Source organism: Xyrauchen texanus, chromosome 16 (assembly GCF_025860055.1).
Source record: "Xyrauchen texanus isolate HMW12.3.18 chromosome 16, RBS_HiC_50CHRs, whole genome shotgun sequence".
NCBI classification, from domain to species: Eukaryota; Metazoa; Chordata; class Actinopteri; order Cypriniformes; family Catostomidae; genus Xyrauchen; species Xyrauchen texanus.
In genome coordinates this window covers 36231393-36252635 of record NC_068291.1, presented here as the reverse complement: position 1 = coordinate 36252635, position 21243 = coordinate 36231393, and the positions used below count along the sequence as shown (strand labels likewise).

General features: G+C 40.1%; 1 protein-coding gene across 1 annotated transcript in view; it reads left to right on the top strand.

Moving 5' to 3' along the window:
* Positions 1-9380: 9380 nt before the first annotated feature.
* The window catches only part of LOC127657352 (calmin-like), a 36820-nt gene continuing 24957 nt past the window's right edge, over positions 9381-21243 (top strand). Inside the window, exon 1 of the mRNA XM_052146096.1 lies at positions 9381-9765. Within this exon, the coding sequence (XP_052002056.1) occupies positions 9681-9765 (85 nt within the window). The 5' untranslated portion in view covers positions 9381-9680. The remainder of the gene's footprint in view (positions 9766-21243) is intronic.

Sequence of the window (21243 nt, the reverse complement as noted above, 5' to 3'; positions counted from 1 at the left end):
GCCTCTTCAGGCTTGTTTTAGAGGGGTTTTGGCCAATTGTCAGCTGATCAGACTTGAAGAACAACTGACTGACCAGCTATACCACCTGAACCCCAGTTTAGCATGGCTGGGATGCCATCTTAGACAAGTAAACCAGTTTAACTATGATAATATATGATTAACTATCATAATTATCATAAATATGCACAGTAATTTAGTACAAGCTACAATTATAGTTAATTATCATTTGGACTCCACAAATATTGATATAGTATATATTTAGTCCACTCAAAGACAGATTGCCCGCATTAACCTTGGGTATTGTTTACATAATTACTGTAATAATAGAGTAACAGAATTATGTTGGAAGAAGGCTTTACATGAATGAATCTCTTGCTGTTTACAGTGCACCCGGAAAGTATTTACAGCGCTTCACTTTTTCCACATTTTGTTTTGTTACAGCCTTATTCCAAAATGGATTAAATTCATTATTTTCCTCTACAAACAATACCCCATAATGATAACTTGAAAGATATTTGTTGGAAATATTTGCAAATTTATTAAAAATAAAAAACCACATGTACATAAGTATTTACAGCCTTTGCCATGACACTCAAAATTGAGCTCAGGTGCATCCTGTTTCCACTGATCATCCTTGAGATGTTTCTACAACTTGATTGGAGTCCACCTGTGGTAAATTCAGTTGATTGGACATGATTTGGAAAGGCACACACCTCACTGTATAAGGTCCCACAGTTAACAGTGCATGTCAGAGCACAAACCAAGCCATGAAGTTCAAGGAATTGTCTGTAGACCTCCGAGACAGGATTGTATTGAGGCACAGATCTGGTGAAGGATACAGAAAACTTTCTGCTGCATTGAAGGTCCCAATGAGCACAGTGGTCTCCATCCGTAAATGGAAGAAGTTTGGAACCACCAGGACTCTTCCTAGGGCTGGCCGCCCGGCCAAACTGAGCAATTGCGGGAGAAGGGCCTTAGTCAGGGAGGTGACAAAGAACCCAATGGTCACTCTGACAGAGCTCAAGCATTTCTCTGTGGAGAGAGGAGAACCTTCCAGAAGAACAACCATCTCTGCAGCACTCCACCAATCAGGCCTGTATGGTAGAGTGGCCACTCCGCAGTAAAAGGCACATGACAGCCCACCTGGAGTTTGCCAAAAGGCACCTGAAGGACTCTCAGACCATGAGAAACAAAATTCTCAGGTCTGATGAAACAAAGATTGAACTCTTTGGCCTAAATGGCAAACATCATGTCTGGAGGAAAACCCATCACCTGGCCAATACTATCCCTACAGTGAAGCATGGTGGGGATGTTTTTCAGCGGCAGGAACTGGGAGACTAGTCAGGATCGAGGAAAAGATGAACGTAGCAATGTACAGAGACATCCTTGATGAAAACCTGCTCCAGAGCGCTCTGGACCTCAGACTGGGGTGAAGGTTCATCTTCCAACAGAACAACGACCCTAAACACACAGCCAAGATAACAAAGGAGTGGCTACGGGACAACTCTGTGAATGTCCTTGAGTGACCCAGCCAGAGCCCAGACTTGAACCCAATTGAACATCTCTGGAAAGATCTGAAAATGGCTGTGCACCAACACTCCCCATCCAACCTGATGGAGCTTGAGAGGTCCTACAAAGAAGAATGGGAGAAACTGCCCAAAAATAGGTGTGCCAAGCTTGTAGCATCATACTCAAAAAGACTTGAGGCTGTAATTGGTGCCAAAAGTGCTTCAACAAAGTATTGAGCAAAGGCTGTGAATACTTATGTACATGTGATTTCTTTCGTTTATTATTTGTAATCAATTTGCAAAGATTTCAAACAAACTCCTTTCACATTGTCATTATGGGGTGTTGTGTGTAGAATTTTGAGGAAAATAATGAATTAAATCCATTTTGGAATAAGGCTGTAACATAACAAAATGTGGAAAAAGTGAAGAGCTGTGAATACTTTCCGGACTTTCAGCTCAAATTTAGCTACTTAACTTTTGACTGGAGTACAAGTACACTGTGAGCACACAGTAAAAGGATAAAATGTGATATGGAAAACAGCACTTGATCACATGGCAGATTGCTGTTTTTAATGTGCCTGGCATGACTCGCGTTGCAAAAGATGGGGATTTTCTTGTTGGCTGATGATAATGCACTTTGCATCTACAGGTTTGGATTTACATTTAGGGCCAGTTTTGTTTTACATTTGAACTGAACAGTAAGGTCAGTTTGTGTGTATAAAAGTCAAGCAGCAACAGCATTTGAGGCAACTGGATGACTTGTTGAAGAAACCCACTGTTTGTAGCTCATTGTAAATTATTCAATGTCGCTGTGCACCTGGTCTGGTAATAATGTGGCTGCAAGAATCTATTTTATTGCATGAGCTGGTCAGTACCACTGTAGTAAATATTTAATTACTGTAAGTAGCATGTTGCTATGGCAGCCAAGGTTCTCATTTCATGAGTCCTTTCTGCTGGGAAAGTCTAGTAAATCCAAATTGACAGCTCCCACAAGGGCCTTAGAATTACAGAGAGATATATGAATTTAAATTCTATATAAAAGTTGGGTTTATTTAGCAGATTAGGGTAAAAAAAAAAAATCCAGCTAAAGAGTAAAAGCTTGTAAAGGACAAAATAGATCAATATTTTTTTTTATTTCACACTGCTACCTAGCAAAAATGTTTGTGATGTCAGAATTTGTCTGTAATCAAAAAAGTTACATGACAGTTGATGACTTGCCACTGGTGCTTTGAATAACTAGTTTAGAAGTTAGTGGTTCATGCCAAAGCAAGTATCACTATTATTGCTCCTACTTTGTGTTCGAGGTTTCAAATTTGTCTTACACTGTCTGTGCTACACATCAGGGATGGATTACAGACCGGGCCAATGGGGCCAGTGCCCAGGGGCCCTTGACTGCCCGGGGGTGCCCTGGGCTTTAAGGCTGATCTAGTTTAGTGATCCCCTGCTTGAAAACCATTTTAGGCATGAATGAACAACAAAAATCAATATCTGGTCCTATCTTAAGCTCTTTGTTGCAGCTGAGTTGAATATGCCAGCAATTATTTCATGAGAATCTGCTGCCTTCAGTGCAGTGCAGGCTGGGTTCAGGCTGGGAGGGCTTTGGTTTCACTGACCTGATGTCTACCTCATTATGGAATTACCCTTTTAATTAATGTATGCAAACCCATCCACAGATACCTTTTTATAGTGATTTGTTTTATGGGGCATATGAGGGCAGATAAAGGTGTGGCTGCAGGACCAAGCCTTTTCCACACCTATTTATGGTGAACCACTAAACATGGCTTTAGGATCTAGGCACTCAACAGCTGCCAGATGGGGTGATGTCATAGGATTTTTTATGTCTATGATGTAATTCCATCAGAGTTTTTTGATTACTAAATCAACTCAAAGTATTGTGCTCCATTATAGAGAAAATCCTGTTACGTTTAGGGTTAAGAACTTGCAGTGCTGGTTAGATATTCACTATAAATAAATAAATGGTGATATTATTTCAGGCATTAGAGGATGTCATTTTATCCCTGTATATTTTACAGTTCATAATTGCATATTTCATTAACTGATAGTGAATGAAAATAGAAGGCCACATGATGCCCTAAACTTGGCTTTTCCAAGATAGATAGATAGATAGAACACAATAAATATAAACTAAACATACCTCATTTAAATAGCTGATAACAAAAATTAAAACATTATTTAAATAAATTATAATATAATGTGTTAACTATATCACAAAAGAACTTCTGCAAACATCCTTTTACTGTTTGTTTTCCATGGTAAATTAGAGGTGAATTTACATACTTTTAAATATAAAAATACACATTTTTATTAGAAATGATATACAAATTAATAAATATTAATTCCAAATGTATTTATTTTACAGTAATGTACGGTAAAGTATACAGTATATGGTGTGGTAACTTACAGGTAACCAATTAACAGCATGGTACAAAAACAAAATTAAGTTAAATTATTGTAAAAAGCTGGCAGCTGTAGTTGCCAGAAATTCACCATAAAAAATAGTGACCATGTTTCAGGCTTTACGGGATGTCAATTTGGTGCCTGTATATTTTGTTCAGTACGGTATATATGATATGATGATTTAATGTTAATATACCAATCTGCATAATATTCATATTCATCGTTAACTATAAGAGAATCATACTTTTTACTTCTTAAACACACACACACACACACACACATATATATATATATATATATATATATATATATATATATATATATATATATATGTATATATATATATATTTATGTATATGTATATACATATGTATATGTTTATATATATGTGTGTGTGTATATATGTATATGTATATGTATGTGTATATGTAAAGTCTATATATGGTACAGTAACTACCAATTTTTTTTTCATCTAACATTTTTACATTCTTTTCCTGTTAAAATGACAAGCAAAATTTACTGTGAGGCTTTAGAGTAGTATTTTTGCATAATTTTCCCATTAAAATTACAAATGTTTTATAAAGTGTTTTTTTGCCCATAACACTTCCACTGTGACACATCTTTACTCCTCCACATTTTAACATGGTACAGATGGTCACCACCAGTGTGTTGGCAGCTTTAGAAGGGAGCTTGTTCTGTGCAACAGAAAGAATAAATCCAGTCAGAGTTACAGAAGCAACTAGTGGCTCGTTGACACCGCATCAGAGCCTCAGGTCAATGCACACACAAGATACAGGCACCAGCTGTGGCCAACTTCAAAATAAGGTGACTATCAACTGTAACCACAGCATTTCAGTATTAATCAAAATCTAGAGTTCAGTGAAATTCATTCCCCTTGGAATTTTAAAATAAATGTTTACAATATTGATTTCATAACTTAAGTGCACACAACACAATTCCTATTAACTGCATTGTAAATTTAATGACATACCTGTATATCATCTCTGAGATAGTATGTAAATAAACCAAATAAAACTGCATTTTATACAAGTTAATTTCTGCCCTCTAAACTGAATGCTCTGAGAGATGCAACATTCGATTTTGTTATGGCTTAATTTGAAAAAGAAAAACTAACATGTAATTTACTCTTTTATTAACGTCTTGTTTACAGAACCGTTATAGAAAAGTAATATCACCCCCCAGTCGTGTTCTACACTGAATATCAGTGATTCTGCTGCAAGAACATGACTGCAGGCCGTGAGCCACAGGTAATCACAACTGCACACTTGTTTATAAGATGTTGCTTTAATACAGCATTCACTTACAATATCACAGCAAATCAACAGATTTATTTATGAGTTCATGTGTTGATGTGCATTTAACCTGGTAAGCATCAAGGGGGAAAGTGAGTTTCAGTGGTGCATTAAAGCTATTACAGAAATGCTAATTTCTTCACTTAAGAGCCCCTATTTCAATCTACCCTGGTTTTCTAAAAGAGACTGATTTGACTGCTTTAACAATCTAAGCACAATACCTATAGCGAAGCTCTAAGGCTGCTGTAATTGAACCTGAGTCTCCGCATGGTTTCAGAATTCTTGTCTGGTTATTACAAGGTAGAAGTATTTGCAGATAAGAGAGTGTATTTGAAACAGAAACAAGTTAATCAACATCAAGCACACTATCCTAAGGTACCGTAAACAGAGGATTTCAAAGAACAATATGGGTCTCTTCAATGAGCATGTTATTAGGAATACTATGGTTCTATTCAAGTGCCTGACGAGGTCTTCTGCTGTTGTAGCCCATCCGCCTCAAGGTTTGATGTGTTGTGCATTCTGAGATGCTATTCTGCTCAGTACAATTGTACAGAGTGGTTATCTGAGTTACAGTAGCATTGCTGTCAGCTTGAACCCGTCTGGCCATTCTCCGTTGATGTTTTTTGTTTATGGCACCATTCTGAGTAAACTAGAGACTGTTGTGTGTGAAAATCCCAGGAGATCAGCAGTTACAGAAATACTCAAACCAGCCAGTCTGGTCACATTTTTTCCCCATTATTATGGTTATGTGAACATTAACTGAAACTGCTGACCCATATCTGCCTGATTTTATGCACTGCTGCCACACAATTGGCTGATTAGATAATTGCATGAATAAGTGTTCAGGTGTTCATAATATAATAAAATATTTGTTTTCTTACTACTGTTGCATTTCTTTCAAATTATAGAAATTGGACATTATAAATCTGGAAATATTTTACAGTACAGTAAAGGCTGTAATTGTTGATAAATCAAGGGAAATAACTCCAATGGATAAGTATGATAATTTCCAAGGAAGCATGTTGTATAACCATGATGATCTCAGATAATGTCGGACTCTTAAACTGTTTGACACTGTATTCAAATGCTTGTTATACAGTCTATCATCTTTATAAGTGTAGAGAATGCTATTGACAAAGAACTTTGGATATGAAATATTTTGTTCAAGCTTCTGTTTGTGGGTGGTTTTACTTTTCATCTTCATCCCTGTTACACAACAGCCGCCTCTGCCTGGTACAGAGGGCAGGTGAACGATGCTACTCATCGATCTTTATGAATTTTCCACATAACTAACCCTCACAAACATGTCTCATCAAATTCACTGCCATCAAAAAACAACAGTGTCATAAGACCTCTTGCTCACTTCTCTTATGCACATGTTAGAAGCACTTAATTGTTCTTTTACAGTAAATCCTTGTTAATATAATGGCTTGCTTTGGGCCTAGGGGTAGGATGTTGTAATAAGTTGACTGTACACCTTATTACGGCAATACATTTTCTAGAGGAATCTGTTAGGTCCTGTTTTGAGGAGTGGCTATTGTTACTAACTCAACAAGATAATTTGATAGATGACAAAATTTGGGGACTAAATACATGAAGATCCTTTATTTAAACCTTTATAACTTTTATAGGAAGATGTTTATGACTTTCTTTATTCTGCAGAACACAAACAAAGATTTTTAGACATAGCTTAGCTCTTTAGGTCCTCACGATGCAAGTAACAACATTTTGAAGCTCCTAAAAGCACATACAGGCAACATGAAAGTAATCAATAATACACCACTGGTTAAATCTGTCATCAGAAGTATATGAAAGGTGTGGGTGAGAATCAGATCAATATTTAAGTCTTTTTTTACTATAAATTCTCCTACCTGCCCAGTAGATGACGCTGTGCATGAAGAATGCAAATCATCAAAAGCAGAAGAAGAACAATGTGAAAGTTAAAGTGGTGATTGATAGTAAAAAAGGAATTAAATATTGATTTTCTTCTCACCCACACCTATCATATCACTTCTAAAGACATGGATTTAACCACTGGAGACATATGAATTACTTTTATTCTGACTTTATGTGCTTTTGGACCTTCAAAATTCTAGCCACCATTCACTTGCATTGTGAGGACCTACAGAGTAGAAATATTCTTCTAAATATATTTGTTTTTGTACAGCAGATGAAAAAAAGTCATACACATCTGGGATTGCATGAGGGCGAGGAAATTATGAGTGAGTATATGAGTATTTAATGAAATTAAAATATGAGTATTTTAATTTTTGGGTGAACCAGACATGTTGCCAGAAATATATTGTTTAAGAAGTAAATTTAAGCATAGAGGTATGCACACAATAATTGTGTGAACTAATCAAGATTGTGGTTACTAATGGTGTGGTTAAGTGTGGTGACCAATGAAAACAATAACAAAGATGCATTATTCCGCTAATGTGTCGCTAGACATGTTTCCATAAAAGTTTAGGCTCGTTGCACTTTTAAACAATTGTTAACCTAGAAGCTTTACTACGCAGGAAATCTGTAATCTCATGTGCACACGTGTTGTTGCTTCTAGAGATTAAATTCCATTTCAGTCAAAACAGGGCAGGTCAAGATAAAACCAACCTTGGCTACTGTTCTACAACAATAACCAGTTCACGCGCTTTATTGATAATCCATAACCTTTACCGCCACTATTCTTGTTCCTTATCAGATCGACGTAGTGTTTGTTGGTGTCATAAGAAAATAGCTGCATGAGTTGTCCATTACAGCTCGCTTGAAACTTTCAGTCGGATATGTGATCAAAGGAGGGGGCGGGTAGGTGATTTGAACATCACATGAAGCAGATTTGAGCCCGGTCATTGTGTAGAAAATGTGCAGCGAAGCCACGGACGAACGACGACCGAGTCTGTCTATTCGACCAATATATGCCGCAAAGCACTACATATTCTATCGTTTCTTCAAGCTATAAAGCGAGAGAGCACAGTCAGCAGCGATGGGAAATCCGATTGATTTTAGCGAATCGATTCGCTCGGACGGTTCGTTCAAATGAATTGGTAATAAAACGATTCACCGATTCTTTTAAGTCATCGCGCCAACGTGTTGCGTGGCATTTACATTTTGTATTAAAATTGCTATTGTTTAACACTGTGTTTATTCGTTTCGCTTATTTACGTTGTGTTAGATGTTGTTTTGGTTATTGTTCTAACATTTGTTTTAACAACAGGGCCATGTTTACTAGCCTATATCTGTGGCCCCAAAGCAACTGACCGGGGCCTCCTTGACTGCCGTCCAACCAGGGGAGTATTTTCCTTGTGATTTTGTCTAACATAAAAATGACAAAAATCTCGTATCTCTTTGGTCAGTCAGTTTGCTTAACAGTTTGAAGGAAAAAGGAAATCGGACCACTTTCAGTGAATTTGTTTTTTTTAAAATAATCTTCAGATTGTTGGCGGATGATTTGTCGGACCTAGTGTGAATAGTGCCATTGGACTCCATTGTTCCCATTCAAAAGCTTGTTCGGAACGAACAATCACACCGAAAAAGCGAACTTTGTGTGAACAGGCCTTAAAGGGACAGTTCACCCAAAAATTTAATTTTTCATTCAAAACACTTTTGAAGATTTGTAGAAAAAGTGCTCCTGTGACGTAAGCGCGATGGCATGAAGACTGAAACATGACACAACAAATTAGTTGAAGGAACGTTTAACACTGTTATTGGTTAACAACATAATAATATTGTTACTCATTCTGTCATTCATTAATAATATTCATTGAAAGTTACTTTTTTAATGATATGATTTCCAAATTCCTAACAGATGTTGTTAAGCTATTGTTCCAACATAAATATTAACAAAATAATAATATTGTTCCTGAAATTATATTTTTATATCACATTTGAAGAAGAAGAATTCTTTATTTTGGTTTTTATTTGGTCTATACTACCCCTAATAACAGTAGTTAAATTTTACGTTGTAATCATTTTAATCATTTAACAATGTTAACAATGTTAACAATATTGTAGGCTATACTGTCGAAAAATTACAAATGCTTAGCGAATCTATTCGATTGAATCATTTAAAAGAATCGGTTCAAATGAAGGATTCGCTAGCGTTTCGTACATCGGAGAGAGACAGCCCCGTTCACAGAGTATCACACAGAGGTAGTAGGCGTGCACATATCATCGAAACATTAACCAGGTGATTTTTCCTCGCACATTTCCTCTCGTTTTCTTCCTCCAAGCTGCACCGAAGAGACGACTTCTGCGACACGAGGAAACAAAATAACTTTACTGGAACAATGCAGGAACCGAACAGGAGCATCTCTTCAGATCTAGACCCTTAGGAATCCCACTCATGGCTACCGCCTTGGCACCCGCATTTTGAAAGAGAGCAATCTACCGAAATCACGGGACGGGAGTTTTATAAAGCGAGGAGCGAGTCTCTTCTGTGATTCAGATGGCGGGACACGAGTGGGATGATTGGTTTGAACGGGAGGAATTGATCGGGCAGATCAGCGACATCCGAGTGCAGAATCTGCAAGGTAAGAGTGCGTGCTGGAGGCATGGGACGGGTAAAAGAGCGTGAATATTTCACGAGTATGATGAACATTTATATCGGACGGGAGTAGATTCGAGTCAATATGCCTCCGTTGATTGCTATGAGAAACCTATGGTGATACATTGTATCAAGAATGGAACAATTCACCCGCGAGATTACATTCTTTTAGAATTCGATTCTTTCATTGTGTGCATTACGTCGAGCAGTAACTTTTCGGCTGTCTGGAGGTTCAAGTAGCCATTTAAAACTTGTTTGAATTACGGAATCTTCAAGAATATGGAACATGATAAGGGACAAATGGATCACTAAAACATACTGAATAAATTGCGTGGGACAAGAAAACTTTCCACAGTGGGAGGCAACAGATTCACTTGTTAGAATATAGTATATGCTTGTTTACCTGCAAAGCAGCGGCTGGTCTCGCCTTTTCAATGGATAAACAAGAACAAATCATCACCATGGAAGTAATTGATTTAATGAGTGTATAATGAGAAGCAGGAGTTTTACAGATCAGTGAGCGTGTGTTCCGTTTTCCCGACAATTAGTTTAATGAGCTCTGTTAATCAGCTGAGCAGAGGTGGGTAGAGTTCCCAAAATCTTTACTCAAGTAAAAGTACAATTACTTAAAAAAATTATTACGCAAGTAGAAGTAAAAGTAGCTAGTAATGTAAAAAAAACTACTCGAGTAAGAGTAAGAAAGTATCCAATTAAAAGAATACTCAAGTATCGAGTAACTAGTTACTTCCACATAAAACATAATGGATGATTATGCCCCAATATTTCATTACATAATACATATTTAGCATGTACTGCAGAATAATAATAATTATACTACTACTACTACTAATTATTATTATTTATGGAAATTGACATCATACACCCTCATGTTGTTTCAAATCATTTGACTTTCTTCAATGCAACACAATTAAAGAGATGTCAGACAGAACATTAGACTTTTAGTCACCATTTACTGTCATTGCATGATTTTTTTCCTCCATATTTTAAAAGGGAATGGTGACTGAGACTGTCTCTAACATTATGTCTTATATAATTTTTGGGTTCCACAAAATAAACAAAGTCACACAGGTTTGAAACAACATGAGGGTGGGAAATTAGGACAGAACATTAATTTATGGCTGAACTATCATTTTATCTTGAACTAACACGAACTGTTGACAAATCTGTCAATTAGAAGAGAAGTTTGGAAACCAGTTTCTAGTTATTATTATGATAAAAAATGTGAACAATGTCCCACAGGCCTGATTAAATGTAATGCTGAAAAAAATGAAACAAGATCATGTTTTATTAACGCCTACTGTCACTATTTCAAAGTTCTGTCGGTTTTTTAAAGTCCTGTATGGATTCAGTGTAGTTACAGTATTTTCAGTGTCAAAATAATTTAGATCTTTAGTTCTGTACACTATAGGGTAAACTGCAACTTATCTCATAACGTATTTGGAAGCATTTTGGGCTTATTTAAGTTCAGAGCTTGTTTTTTGTTGTCCATAAGAAAAACGTGCCGTATTTGTCAAACGCAGAAATGCTGTGCAGGCGCAGACATACTGTCAGCTCGTGTTCCAGAAGTCAAGTACGCAATCCGCTAAGCATAAGACATTTTAATCTTGAAATATCTGCTTGTCTTGGTATAAAATGAAGGTACCGCATGATCAAACTACTCTTTTGCATGGTGTGGAGCGAAGAAAGTGTTAATTTGGCTCGCTTGCTGCTGCTGCAGTGATGGACTCTACATCTGCGCTCTGTAACTGGAGTCAAGTTCTGCTGTCGTAAAAGTCCTTTTCAAAAATCTCTCAATAAGTCACGCATTTATTTACACTTTAAAAAACAGAAATTAAAACCAGTAATGTAACAACAGGAACGTCGCCTATGGTAACAAAGTAAAAGTAATTTAATTTTCATTGGAAATGTACTTGAGTATGAGTGAAAAGCACCCACCTTTAAATATACTCATAAAAGTAAATTTTGTCCAAAAAGTTACTCAAGTAAATGTAACGGAGTAAATGTAGCACATTACTACCCACTGCAACTGAGTGTTGCCTGGTGGCGTAAGAGCTGGTATTCAGTATGCAGGTTGCATGACTGTGAATGATTAAAACATGTCAGGCAAGGAGAAAATGGATGTTAGGGCCAGTTCAATTAGCTTTGAGTAAAAAAATATTAAGATTATCTGAAATCTAAGACCTCTGGCCAGCTCTTGTGCCCTATGGTTGTTAATTTTAAGGAATTCAGGCTGTCATGTGGGTTCTTTATGAGAACCCACATGCAAAGCAGTGGTGGCAGAGAAATGATTGTAGAATGTGAATGAATGCTTGAAGCAAATTACATAACATCTTCTCTTCACTGGTGCAATGCCCTCTGCATTGGAGCACTTGTATTGTGTGTCTTCCCATAGTCTGCAAACCCTTATAAGCTTCAAAATTAATGGGTAGTAGGCTCATCTCAACGCATGTCTGCTGCAGATTTGTTCATCTATCCATCTAAGCACTTTTTGTGGGTGCACATTCACACATGGTCTGTTCACTTACCCACCCTTATAGGAACTCAATATGTTTTACTCTATATAAACTGCTAACTTTAGATAAACTGCTAACCAGTTTGAGCTTTATTTTTTTGAGCTCCCCAGATATTCACACTTTTCAGCTTAATAGTTTAAGAGTTCCTTAATATCGGAGCTACTGATATTTTGCAAATCAAATTACAAATCTCAGTTGGAAACACTCCATTTGATCATAATCGATGTTTGCCAACAATAGTATTGTTATGATTATTATAATAATCATACAATTCATAAAAATAATCATAACTATTGTCCTTGTTGTTTTAGTGTAAGGATTATTTTGTTGTTGTGTCAAAAAGCAGGAAAGAAAAAAAATGAAAACTTGGTTCTGCGCTTCTGTTATCAGAATCGGTCATGAAAGATATCAGCCGATCTCTACTCCATAAAACTATTTAAAACAGCATTTTGCTAATTCTTTTATAACTATTATTCATGCAGTCTTTGACTTTATATTAATTGAGAGACTACATAACATTCTCATTTGTCAGAGGACTGTTTAAAATAAACTATGGAAGGCAAAAAGGTGATCAAAAAATATGAAATATCTAAGTGCTATTCTTAAAACTTGATGTTGATTTTAAAAAGCTTATGAACATGTTATGCATTGTTACCTCCCATGTTTGAGACCAACATAAGCCATCAAAAGTAGAAAACATAAGTCACAATTTTCAGGGTTAAAAAGTCAGGTTTTATTTATAACGAAATTAAAGAAAAAGCAAAAGGTAAATATTAAAATACTAAACTTAAGGACAGGTGAGCTGACTAACTTAAACTCAATTAACATAAGATTTAACAAAACTTCATAACTCCCGTTAAAAAAGAAATACACAGAAAGTAAGTCTTCCAGGTCAGTTTCTTTACCTAAATTGTTTTAACTAAACAAAAGACAAAGCTCACCATCTGTTTTTTAAAGTTAAGAAGTAAAAAAGTTAAAAAACAGCTAACAAACGCAGGTTTCCTGGGGTGGCAGCAGCCATGAAGTGCAGCCAGCACCTCTTAAATAGGCCGGACTTTAGGTGTTGCTGTTTAGAGTCTCTGCCCCATCTAATTGGCAGCCTCACACAGGAAAAACAATAAAAAGAGCAGGTTCACGTAACAAGCATTGACTTCCCTTTTTTAGATTAAATAACGCAGGAAGACTGAAGTGTAAGGTGTAAAGTCTGTAGTTTGCATTCAGGGACTGTATTTGTTCTGTACAGTAAGTGCCAGGCGAAAAAGTCTACATAAAAAGTCTTAAAAGCAAAAGACCAAGAGCCTTCTAAACCTCTGATAAACGAAAGCACACAAAGCACAGTGGGGCTGATGATGGTAGTATTTAGTGTGAATCCAACATCTGCTGAAGCATTCTAAAGTGCTGAAACAGAGCCAGTGTGCACAAGGGTAGAAAAAGTGCTATAAACTAGAGATCAGCGCAAATACATTGTATGCTCTCTGGACAAAATGGCTTTAGAGCCGTAAGGCAGGACAGATTTTCATATGAAGTGTTGAATGAAAAGTTGGCTCAGTACCCCATCCCTCCATCCCTCCCTGTTTCACATGCACACTTGTTTGCTGGTTGGGATGTAAAAAGTACCAGCACTTCGGTACCAAGTCGACACTAAAATCAAAAAGATGTCACGATTCCAGTGTTTATGCCGTACCTGTAATACAGAGCACTGACTTAGATTAGAAATGGTCTGAATGACCCAAGACTACTATCAGATGCTCACACACAAATTTGACATATTTGGGGGGAAATGGGTGCACAATTGGGCCACGCCCATACTAATACGTTTTCGTTTGAAAATGTATTAATTTCAATACGTTTTGTCCTTCTGTTCACACTGAAACTGCATTTTTGTCCTTTTCAAAAACACTCTCCCAAGTGGATACATTTGAAAATGCTGTTTTCGCCGAGATGGTGCAGTCAGAGTTCCTACATTTTTAAGCATGTGCAGTAAGGGAATTTAAGCATTTTCATACATTTCAATGTGGAAGAGCAACTTTTGGAAAACGTTTGAAAATAGCAGTGTGGTTGAAGCCTTACGGTTTCAAATTTCTCATTAAAATCATGATAGGACCTAGTGTGACTATTAAACTGCACAGGGATGGGATTTAATTAAATAAATATACTGTCTGCATGTGCTGTGCACTTTACAGTAAATGTGTGAAGCTGGTCAAATGCTAAAATCATCGCATTAAGAGCATCACAAGGGCCATGCCATTTCTGGTTTTGGTACCAACTACTGAAATTTACCCTATTTGCAGGCAAGACCTGTAAGTAGGTTTTCGTAAAGAGCTGTTCTATATTAGAGGTCTGGAAACCGGGATAATAAATCTCTCTCTTTCCCCCAATTCGTGCTCTCTTTTTTTTGTACTACACTACAAAACTATGCTTAGGCAATTGAAGCAACTGAGATGTTCTCAGCACAAATTTATCTTCACTTTAAATTCCCCCTTAAAGTCTCTTCCCTGTTTATCCATGGAACAAGATGAAATTATGACACCTAAGTAGTTTATTAAGTATGCTACACAGTCCTGTGGTGTAGCATGTTGTTTGGATAAGACCTACACAATGTTACCCAACTGTGAAAGATAATCAATTAACCTAATCCACACATAATGATGCTATATTATACTTGCTGATGGAACTCCATATATGCTAAACATAGATAGGAGGTATATAGGGATATATACAATATATAAAGGGATAATTCACCAAAAAATGTAAATTGAATGACTTTCTTGGTAGATGTTCACTTTGAATCACAGCCTCAGTCCCCATTCACTTCACTGCATATTTTTGTGACTGAGGCTATGATTCTGCCTAACATCTCCTTTGGCGTTCCAAGAAGAGAGAAAATCATACAGGCTAGAATCTACATGAGGGTGAGTAAATGATGGCAAAATTGTAATTTTTTTGCTTAATTATCCCTTGAACATAGTCCCATATATTCTTATAGAACCATCTGAATTATCTCAGGTAGCGTAAGGACTGTTATCATAGTGCCGCGTAACTGTCAAAGCTCAGAATGTCGCTGCCATTTCCCATTATCCTCCATTTTTAGAACTGTGGAATTCTGTTTTGCTGTGGAACATACCATTATCTGTATATAGCCGGCAGCATGCTTGAGTGGGCTGCTGCTTGACAGGTAAGAACTGAGGATGCAGCTGAGTGCTTGAAACCTCTGCAGCTAAGGAATTATGTAATCTCTGTTAACTCTATAGTTTCAAGGTCGGTTGTAGACATCGCCAGCTGGTGAACTACAGCATCCTTCTTTTGTCTAGAATCTGTCATAGAAACTGTGCATTTAATTATTTTTGATTTCCTGTCCAAAATAGATTGCATAATTAGCATACTTGAAATGTAATTTATAATAATTTAGATGTGAAGTGTACTAACAAGGTACCATGGTAATACCTTATTTGAACATGGTGGTAATTCTATGGTATTTTCTGAAGTACCTTGGTTTGGGGTACTATGTAAATGCTTCTATTTGTAATTGTGCTGATTTATTGAAACAATTTATTACAATTATATTACGAGCATACAAATTTTACTTTAGTAGTATTTGGCATGTCCCCCTTTTGCTTTATAGAAAGCGTACCCTCGAGCTGGCACGGACTCCTCATGTTCCATGTTCTTCCTGCATGATTTGAGCATGTACTCAAAAAGCATCTTGTGTGCTTAAAAAGGAAGCAAGGAAATGTGACAAGTTCATTGCAACAAATTTACTTATATTTGATTAGTGACCGAGAAATAGTCCAGAAACACCCTGGACAGGTGGGCAGTCCATCACAGGGCTAACACAAACAGACATACATATTCAAGCTCTGACTCACAACTATGGCAATTTAGAGTCTCCAGTCCACTTAACCTGCATGTCTTTTATGTTATATATTTTATTTGTTTTTCATAGTTTTTGTGAAATCCATGTATTCCATCAATAAATATGATATTATATTTCATATATCACATATTGCTACATCTTTATTGTTTAATGCATAATTTGTACTATTTACAATTTATAAGTATTTACACTAATTTGTAGAACACAAGCTAAAAATTTATACTGTCTCTTTAAGAAAACCAGCACTCTTCTGTAAAGGAGCGCATTTGAATGATAATGGACTCAAGTGGCTTATTTAACGCATCCATGCTATTTGTGATTAGACTTAAATGTTTATTTTTGGTTGTTTTTGATCAGCAATTGACTGTAATGAACAGAAAGGGTATTGAAAAAAGACATTAGTCAATGACAGATGGATTGTGTGGATCTCTTCTTTGGACACACAATCAAATCCAACTTTAACACTTGACACACAGTGAAATCTGAACATTTACTAACAAGTGGCTAATCACAGACATTTGTAGTCGCATAGTGCACAATTTGGTCTGGTGTGCGAGTGATTTACTCACATCGCAGAAAGTTGTGCAGATAGTAAAATATTGTACTTGGGATTTGAGAATTGATATCGAGATCATTCAAATGAAGATTGCGATGCATCGAAAAATCTATATATTTTTACTCAGTCCTTTTATATGAATATGTATGATAATCATTTAATACCATGATAATGTTAAAGTATTAATATCTTATACCATCACTATACAATGGTACCACCACAATTTTTTCAAGCATAAACTTACAAATTACTTTAGGTGCCAATGTTTATGAAATCACATTTATACAAAAGTGTTTAGTAAAACATTTCAGTCTGTCTTTAAAACCAGATCTAATTTTGAAATGTTGCTAAAGTCATTTTTATTTTAAGGTGATGAGAACATGAAGAAAGCTGTTTTATGAGTTGCAGGTGTTTCGTAGGGTTGGCACCCTGTACAGTGCATCAGATCACAAGTTGTGCTGAATAGTTTCAGGGTTGAAAAACCTGTGCTGGCTCTGTCAGTTTTATAAGTAGACTCATTGTCTAAAAGAGCCTAGTTTTCCTGATTGACTAGTTGTCATGATAACAAGATAAGCCTTATTCAAAAGCAAGTAACATACAGTGTAATGACTTATTAAATGCCCATGTCTGAGAATGTAGAGCATTATGCCATGTAAGCCAAAGTGTCACCATGAAATGATATGAAAGGCATTGTTTACCATAGCAGGGATTAAAACATGTTCACCCTTTGTCTCCTTGAAAGAGAATATTGTTTGGTTGCATAAAGGCTCGGGGCCTCTACTATGGTTTGGTCCTCGCAATACACAAATTGTCAGCAGTCAAAGGCGTTTTCCATGCAAGTTTCACAAAAGCTGTCAACCTGACATGCTTGCACAATGTTGCTAAGGAAGAGATACGGACACTAAATGCTTGTGTATAAGAGTCTCTTGTCAAATAGAGTTTGGCTTTATGAAGAGATTAATTAAAAACTAGCATTTGACCGATAACAAGCCATTGTCCAATAATAACACCTCTATTTTAGAAAAAGAGCCAGCTGATACTCTGATCTAAACACTCAACTTTTACTAGGCTGAGAAATGAGTAATATGATAGCCGTTAACCTTTTAGATGATAAACATTTGTGCCTTTTTGCCATAAAACATCACTAAATGGATCTGTAATACCTTTGTAATGTTCTTCTCTCACCCACTCACTCTTTATATATTTATACATTCTGCACATCTGTGATTGGCGGTGTGCTGTTTTCTCTTGAAATTGAACAGCCTGAACGGATTCGTTTGATGTTTGAAAATAAGTTTACATTAAGAAGTCTTCAGCTTCAAATGCTTCAACATTCACCTCTATAATCTGAAAGTTCTGGAAAACAAAAAAATTGTTTTCATTACCTTTGGTTAATGAAACCTTCAGATTTTTATTTTTATGGGTAAATCTCACGGAACCTGTCAGTGTAACGCTTGAGTAACGAGGCAGACGAGGAGATGCGGATTCAAACGCAGTTTAAACTTTATTTAATTAACAAACAGGTAAACACAAAAGAACAACCTACAATGGGGAAATCAAACATAAAAACTGTTAACTAAACACGATGTAAACAAACAGAGGACTCGGGAAGGAAACACACACCAGGCTAACATCAAACAACGATAGACAAGGACTGAACAAAGAAACAGGGTATAAATACATAAACATGGGAAAAAGGGCCAATGAACGAACAGAACTCAAACAAGATAACAAGGTGATTAACAGAAGCAAAAGGCAAACTAATGAGGACAGGTGAAAACAACGACAGAAAACATGAATGCTAACAAAGAGACTATGGAGTTACATAAGGGACTAAAGTGAAAACTAAGAAATGCAAAAGTGACAAAAATGGCAAACAAAAGGGCAACAGTGAAACAAGACAGGGTATACATAACAGAGCCCCCCCTCAAAGGATCGGCTTCCAGACGATCCTAGAAGACAAAGACAAAAAACCCACAGAGACCAAATTGATGGCACCGGGGGCAGACAGGCAGACCGGGGGGGCACAAGAACAAGGAGGCAGTCCAAGGGGCACAGAGGGCAGGCAGGAAGTCCAAGGGGGGCCACGAGGGGAAATGAGACAGTCCATGGGGGCACAAAGGGAGATGAGACAGTCCACGGGGGCACAAAGGGAGATGAGACAGTCCACGGGGGCACAAGGGACAATTAGGCAGTCCATGGGGGCACAAAGGGACAGGTTTAGGAGGCCGGGGTGGTATCGACTGGGCAGGGACAGGTTTCGATGGTCTGGGAGCTGGCCACCGGGCAAGGGTAGGTGCAGGAGGCCTGGGAGCTGGCCACAGGGCTAGGACAGGTTTGGGGGACCTGGGAAGAGGCCACTGGACAGGGACTGGGTCAGGAGGCCAGGGGGGAGGCCTCAGGACGGGAACAGGTTCAGGAGGCCACAGGACAGGGACTGGGTCAGGGGGCCTGGGAAGAGGCCACGGGACTGGGACTGGGTCAGGAGGTCTGGGAAGAGGCCACAGGACAGGGACTGGGTCAGGGGGCCTGGGAAGAGGCCACAGGACGGGAACAGGGTCAGAAGCCCTGGGAGGAGGCCACAGGACAGGGACCGGGTCAGGAGGCCTGGGAGGAGGCCACAGGATAGAGGCCGGTTTTGGTGGCCTAGGAGATGGAGTGACCACAGGGGAGGCCGGCGGAGCCAAGGAGGACCTCTGAGGTGGAGCCGAGGGAGGTGATGGCTCAGAAGGCCCAGAAGGCGGAACTGAGGGAGGCTCAGGAGGTGGAGCTGAAGGAGGCTCAGGAGGCGGAGCCGAGGTAGGCGGTGCCGTGGGAGGCTTTAGGAACGGAGACCAGGAAGGCTCTGGAGTCTCTGGGGGCAGAGACGTAGGAGGCTCTGAGGGTGGAGCCGTCGAAGGCTTGAGTGGCTCGAGAGGCAGAGCCGTAGGAGGCTCTGAGGGCGGAGCCGTCGAAGGCTTGAGTGGCTCGAGAGGTGGAGCCGTAGGAGGCTCGGGAGGCTCTGAGGGCGGTGCCGTCGAAGGCTTGAGTGGCTCGTGAGGCAGAGCCGTAGGAGGCTCGGGAGGCTCTGAGGGCGGAGCCGTCGAAGGCTTGAGTGGCCCTGGAGGCGGAGCCGTAGGAGGCCCTGGAGGCGGAGCCGCAGGAGGCCCTGGGGGCGGAGCCACAGGAGGCCCTGGGGGCGGAGCCGCAGGAGGCCCTGGGGGAGGAGCCGCAGGAGGCCCGAGAGGCGGAGCCGCAGGAGGCTCAAGAGGCTCTGGGGCGGAGCCGTAGGAGGCTCGGGGGGCGGAGCCCTGGAAGGCTCGAGAGGCGGAGCCCTGGGTGGCTCGAGAGGCCTGGAAGGCGGAGCCCTGGAAGGCTCGAGAGGTTCGAGAGGCGGAGCCCTGGGAGGCTTGAGAGGCGGAGCCCCAGGAGGCTCGGGAGGAGGAGCTCTGGAAAGCTCGGGAGGCTTGAGAGACGGAGCCCTGGAAGACTCGAGAGATTTGAGAGGCGGAGCCCTGGGAGGCTCGAGAGGCTTGAGGGGCGGAGCCCTGGGAGGCTCGAGAGGCTTGAGGGGCAGAGCCCTGGTAGGCTTGAGGGGCGGAGCCCTGGAAGGCTCGAGAGGCGGAGCTCTGGGAAGCTCGGAGGGCGGAGCTCTGGAAAGCTCGGGAGGCTTGAGAGACGGAGCCCTGGAAGACTTGAGAGGCGGAGCCCTGGGAGGCTCGAAAGGCTTGAGGGGCGGAGCCCTGGGAGGCTCGAAAGGCTTGAGGGGCGGAGCCCTGGTAGGCTTGAGGGGCGGCGCCCTGGTAGGCTCGAGAGGCTTGAGGGGCGGAGCTCTGGGAAGCTCGGAGGGCGGAGCTCTGGAAAGCTCGGGAGGCGGAGCTCTGGAAAGCTCAGGAAGCTCGGAAGGTGGGGATCTGGAAAGCCCAGGAGGCGGAGCTCTGGAAAGCTCAGAAGGCGGAGCTCTGGAAAGCTCAGAAGGCGGAGCTCTGGAAAGCTCAGAAGGCGGAGCTCTGGAAAGCTCGGGAAACTCGGAAGGCGGAGCTCTGGAAAGCTCGGGAAACTCGGAATGCGGAGCTCTGGAAAGCTCGGAAAACTCGGAAGGCGGAGCTCTGGAAAGCTCGGGAGGAGGAACCCTGGAAGACTCGAGAGGCGGAGCCCTGGAAGGCTCTGGAGGCGGAGCCCTGGAAGGCTCTGGAGGCGGAGCCCTGGAAGGCTCGGGAGGTGCTGGCGCTGGCTCTTGGACGGTCCTGGCTACAGGCGCTGGCTCAGGGACGGTCCTGGCTACAGGCGCTGGCTCAGGGACGGTCCTGGCTAGAGGCGCTGGCTCAGGGACGGTCGAGGCTACAGGCGCTGGCTCAGGGACGGTCGAGGCTACAGGTGCTGGCTCAGGGACATCTGAGGCTACAGGCACTGGCACACTGACGTTTGAGGCTATCGGCACTGGCTCACTGACGTCTGAGGCTACAGGCTCTGGCTGGGTTACCGTGGTATGTGCCGGCTTGGGTTCGCCGGGCGCTGAGG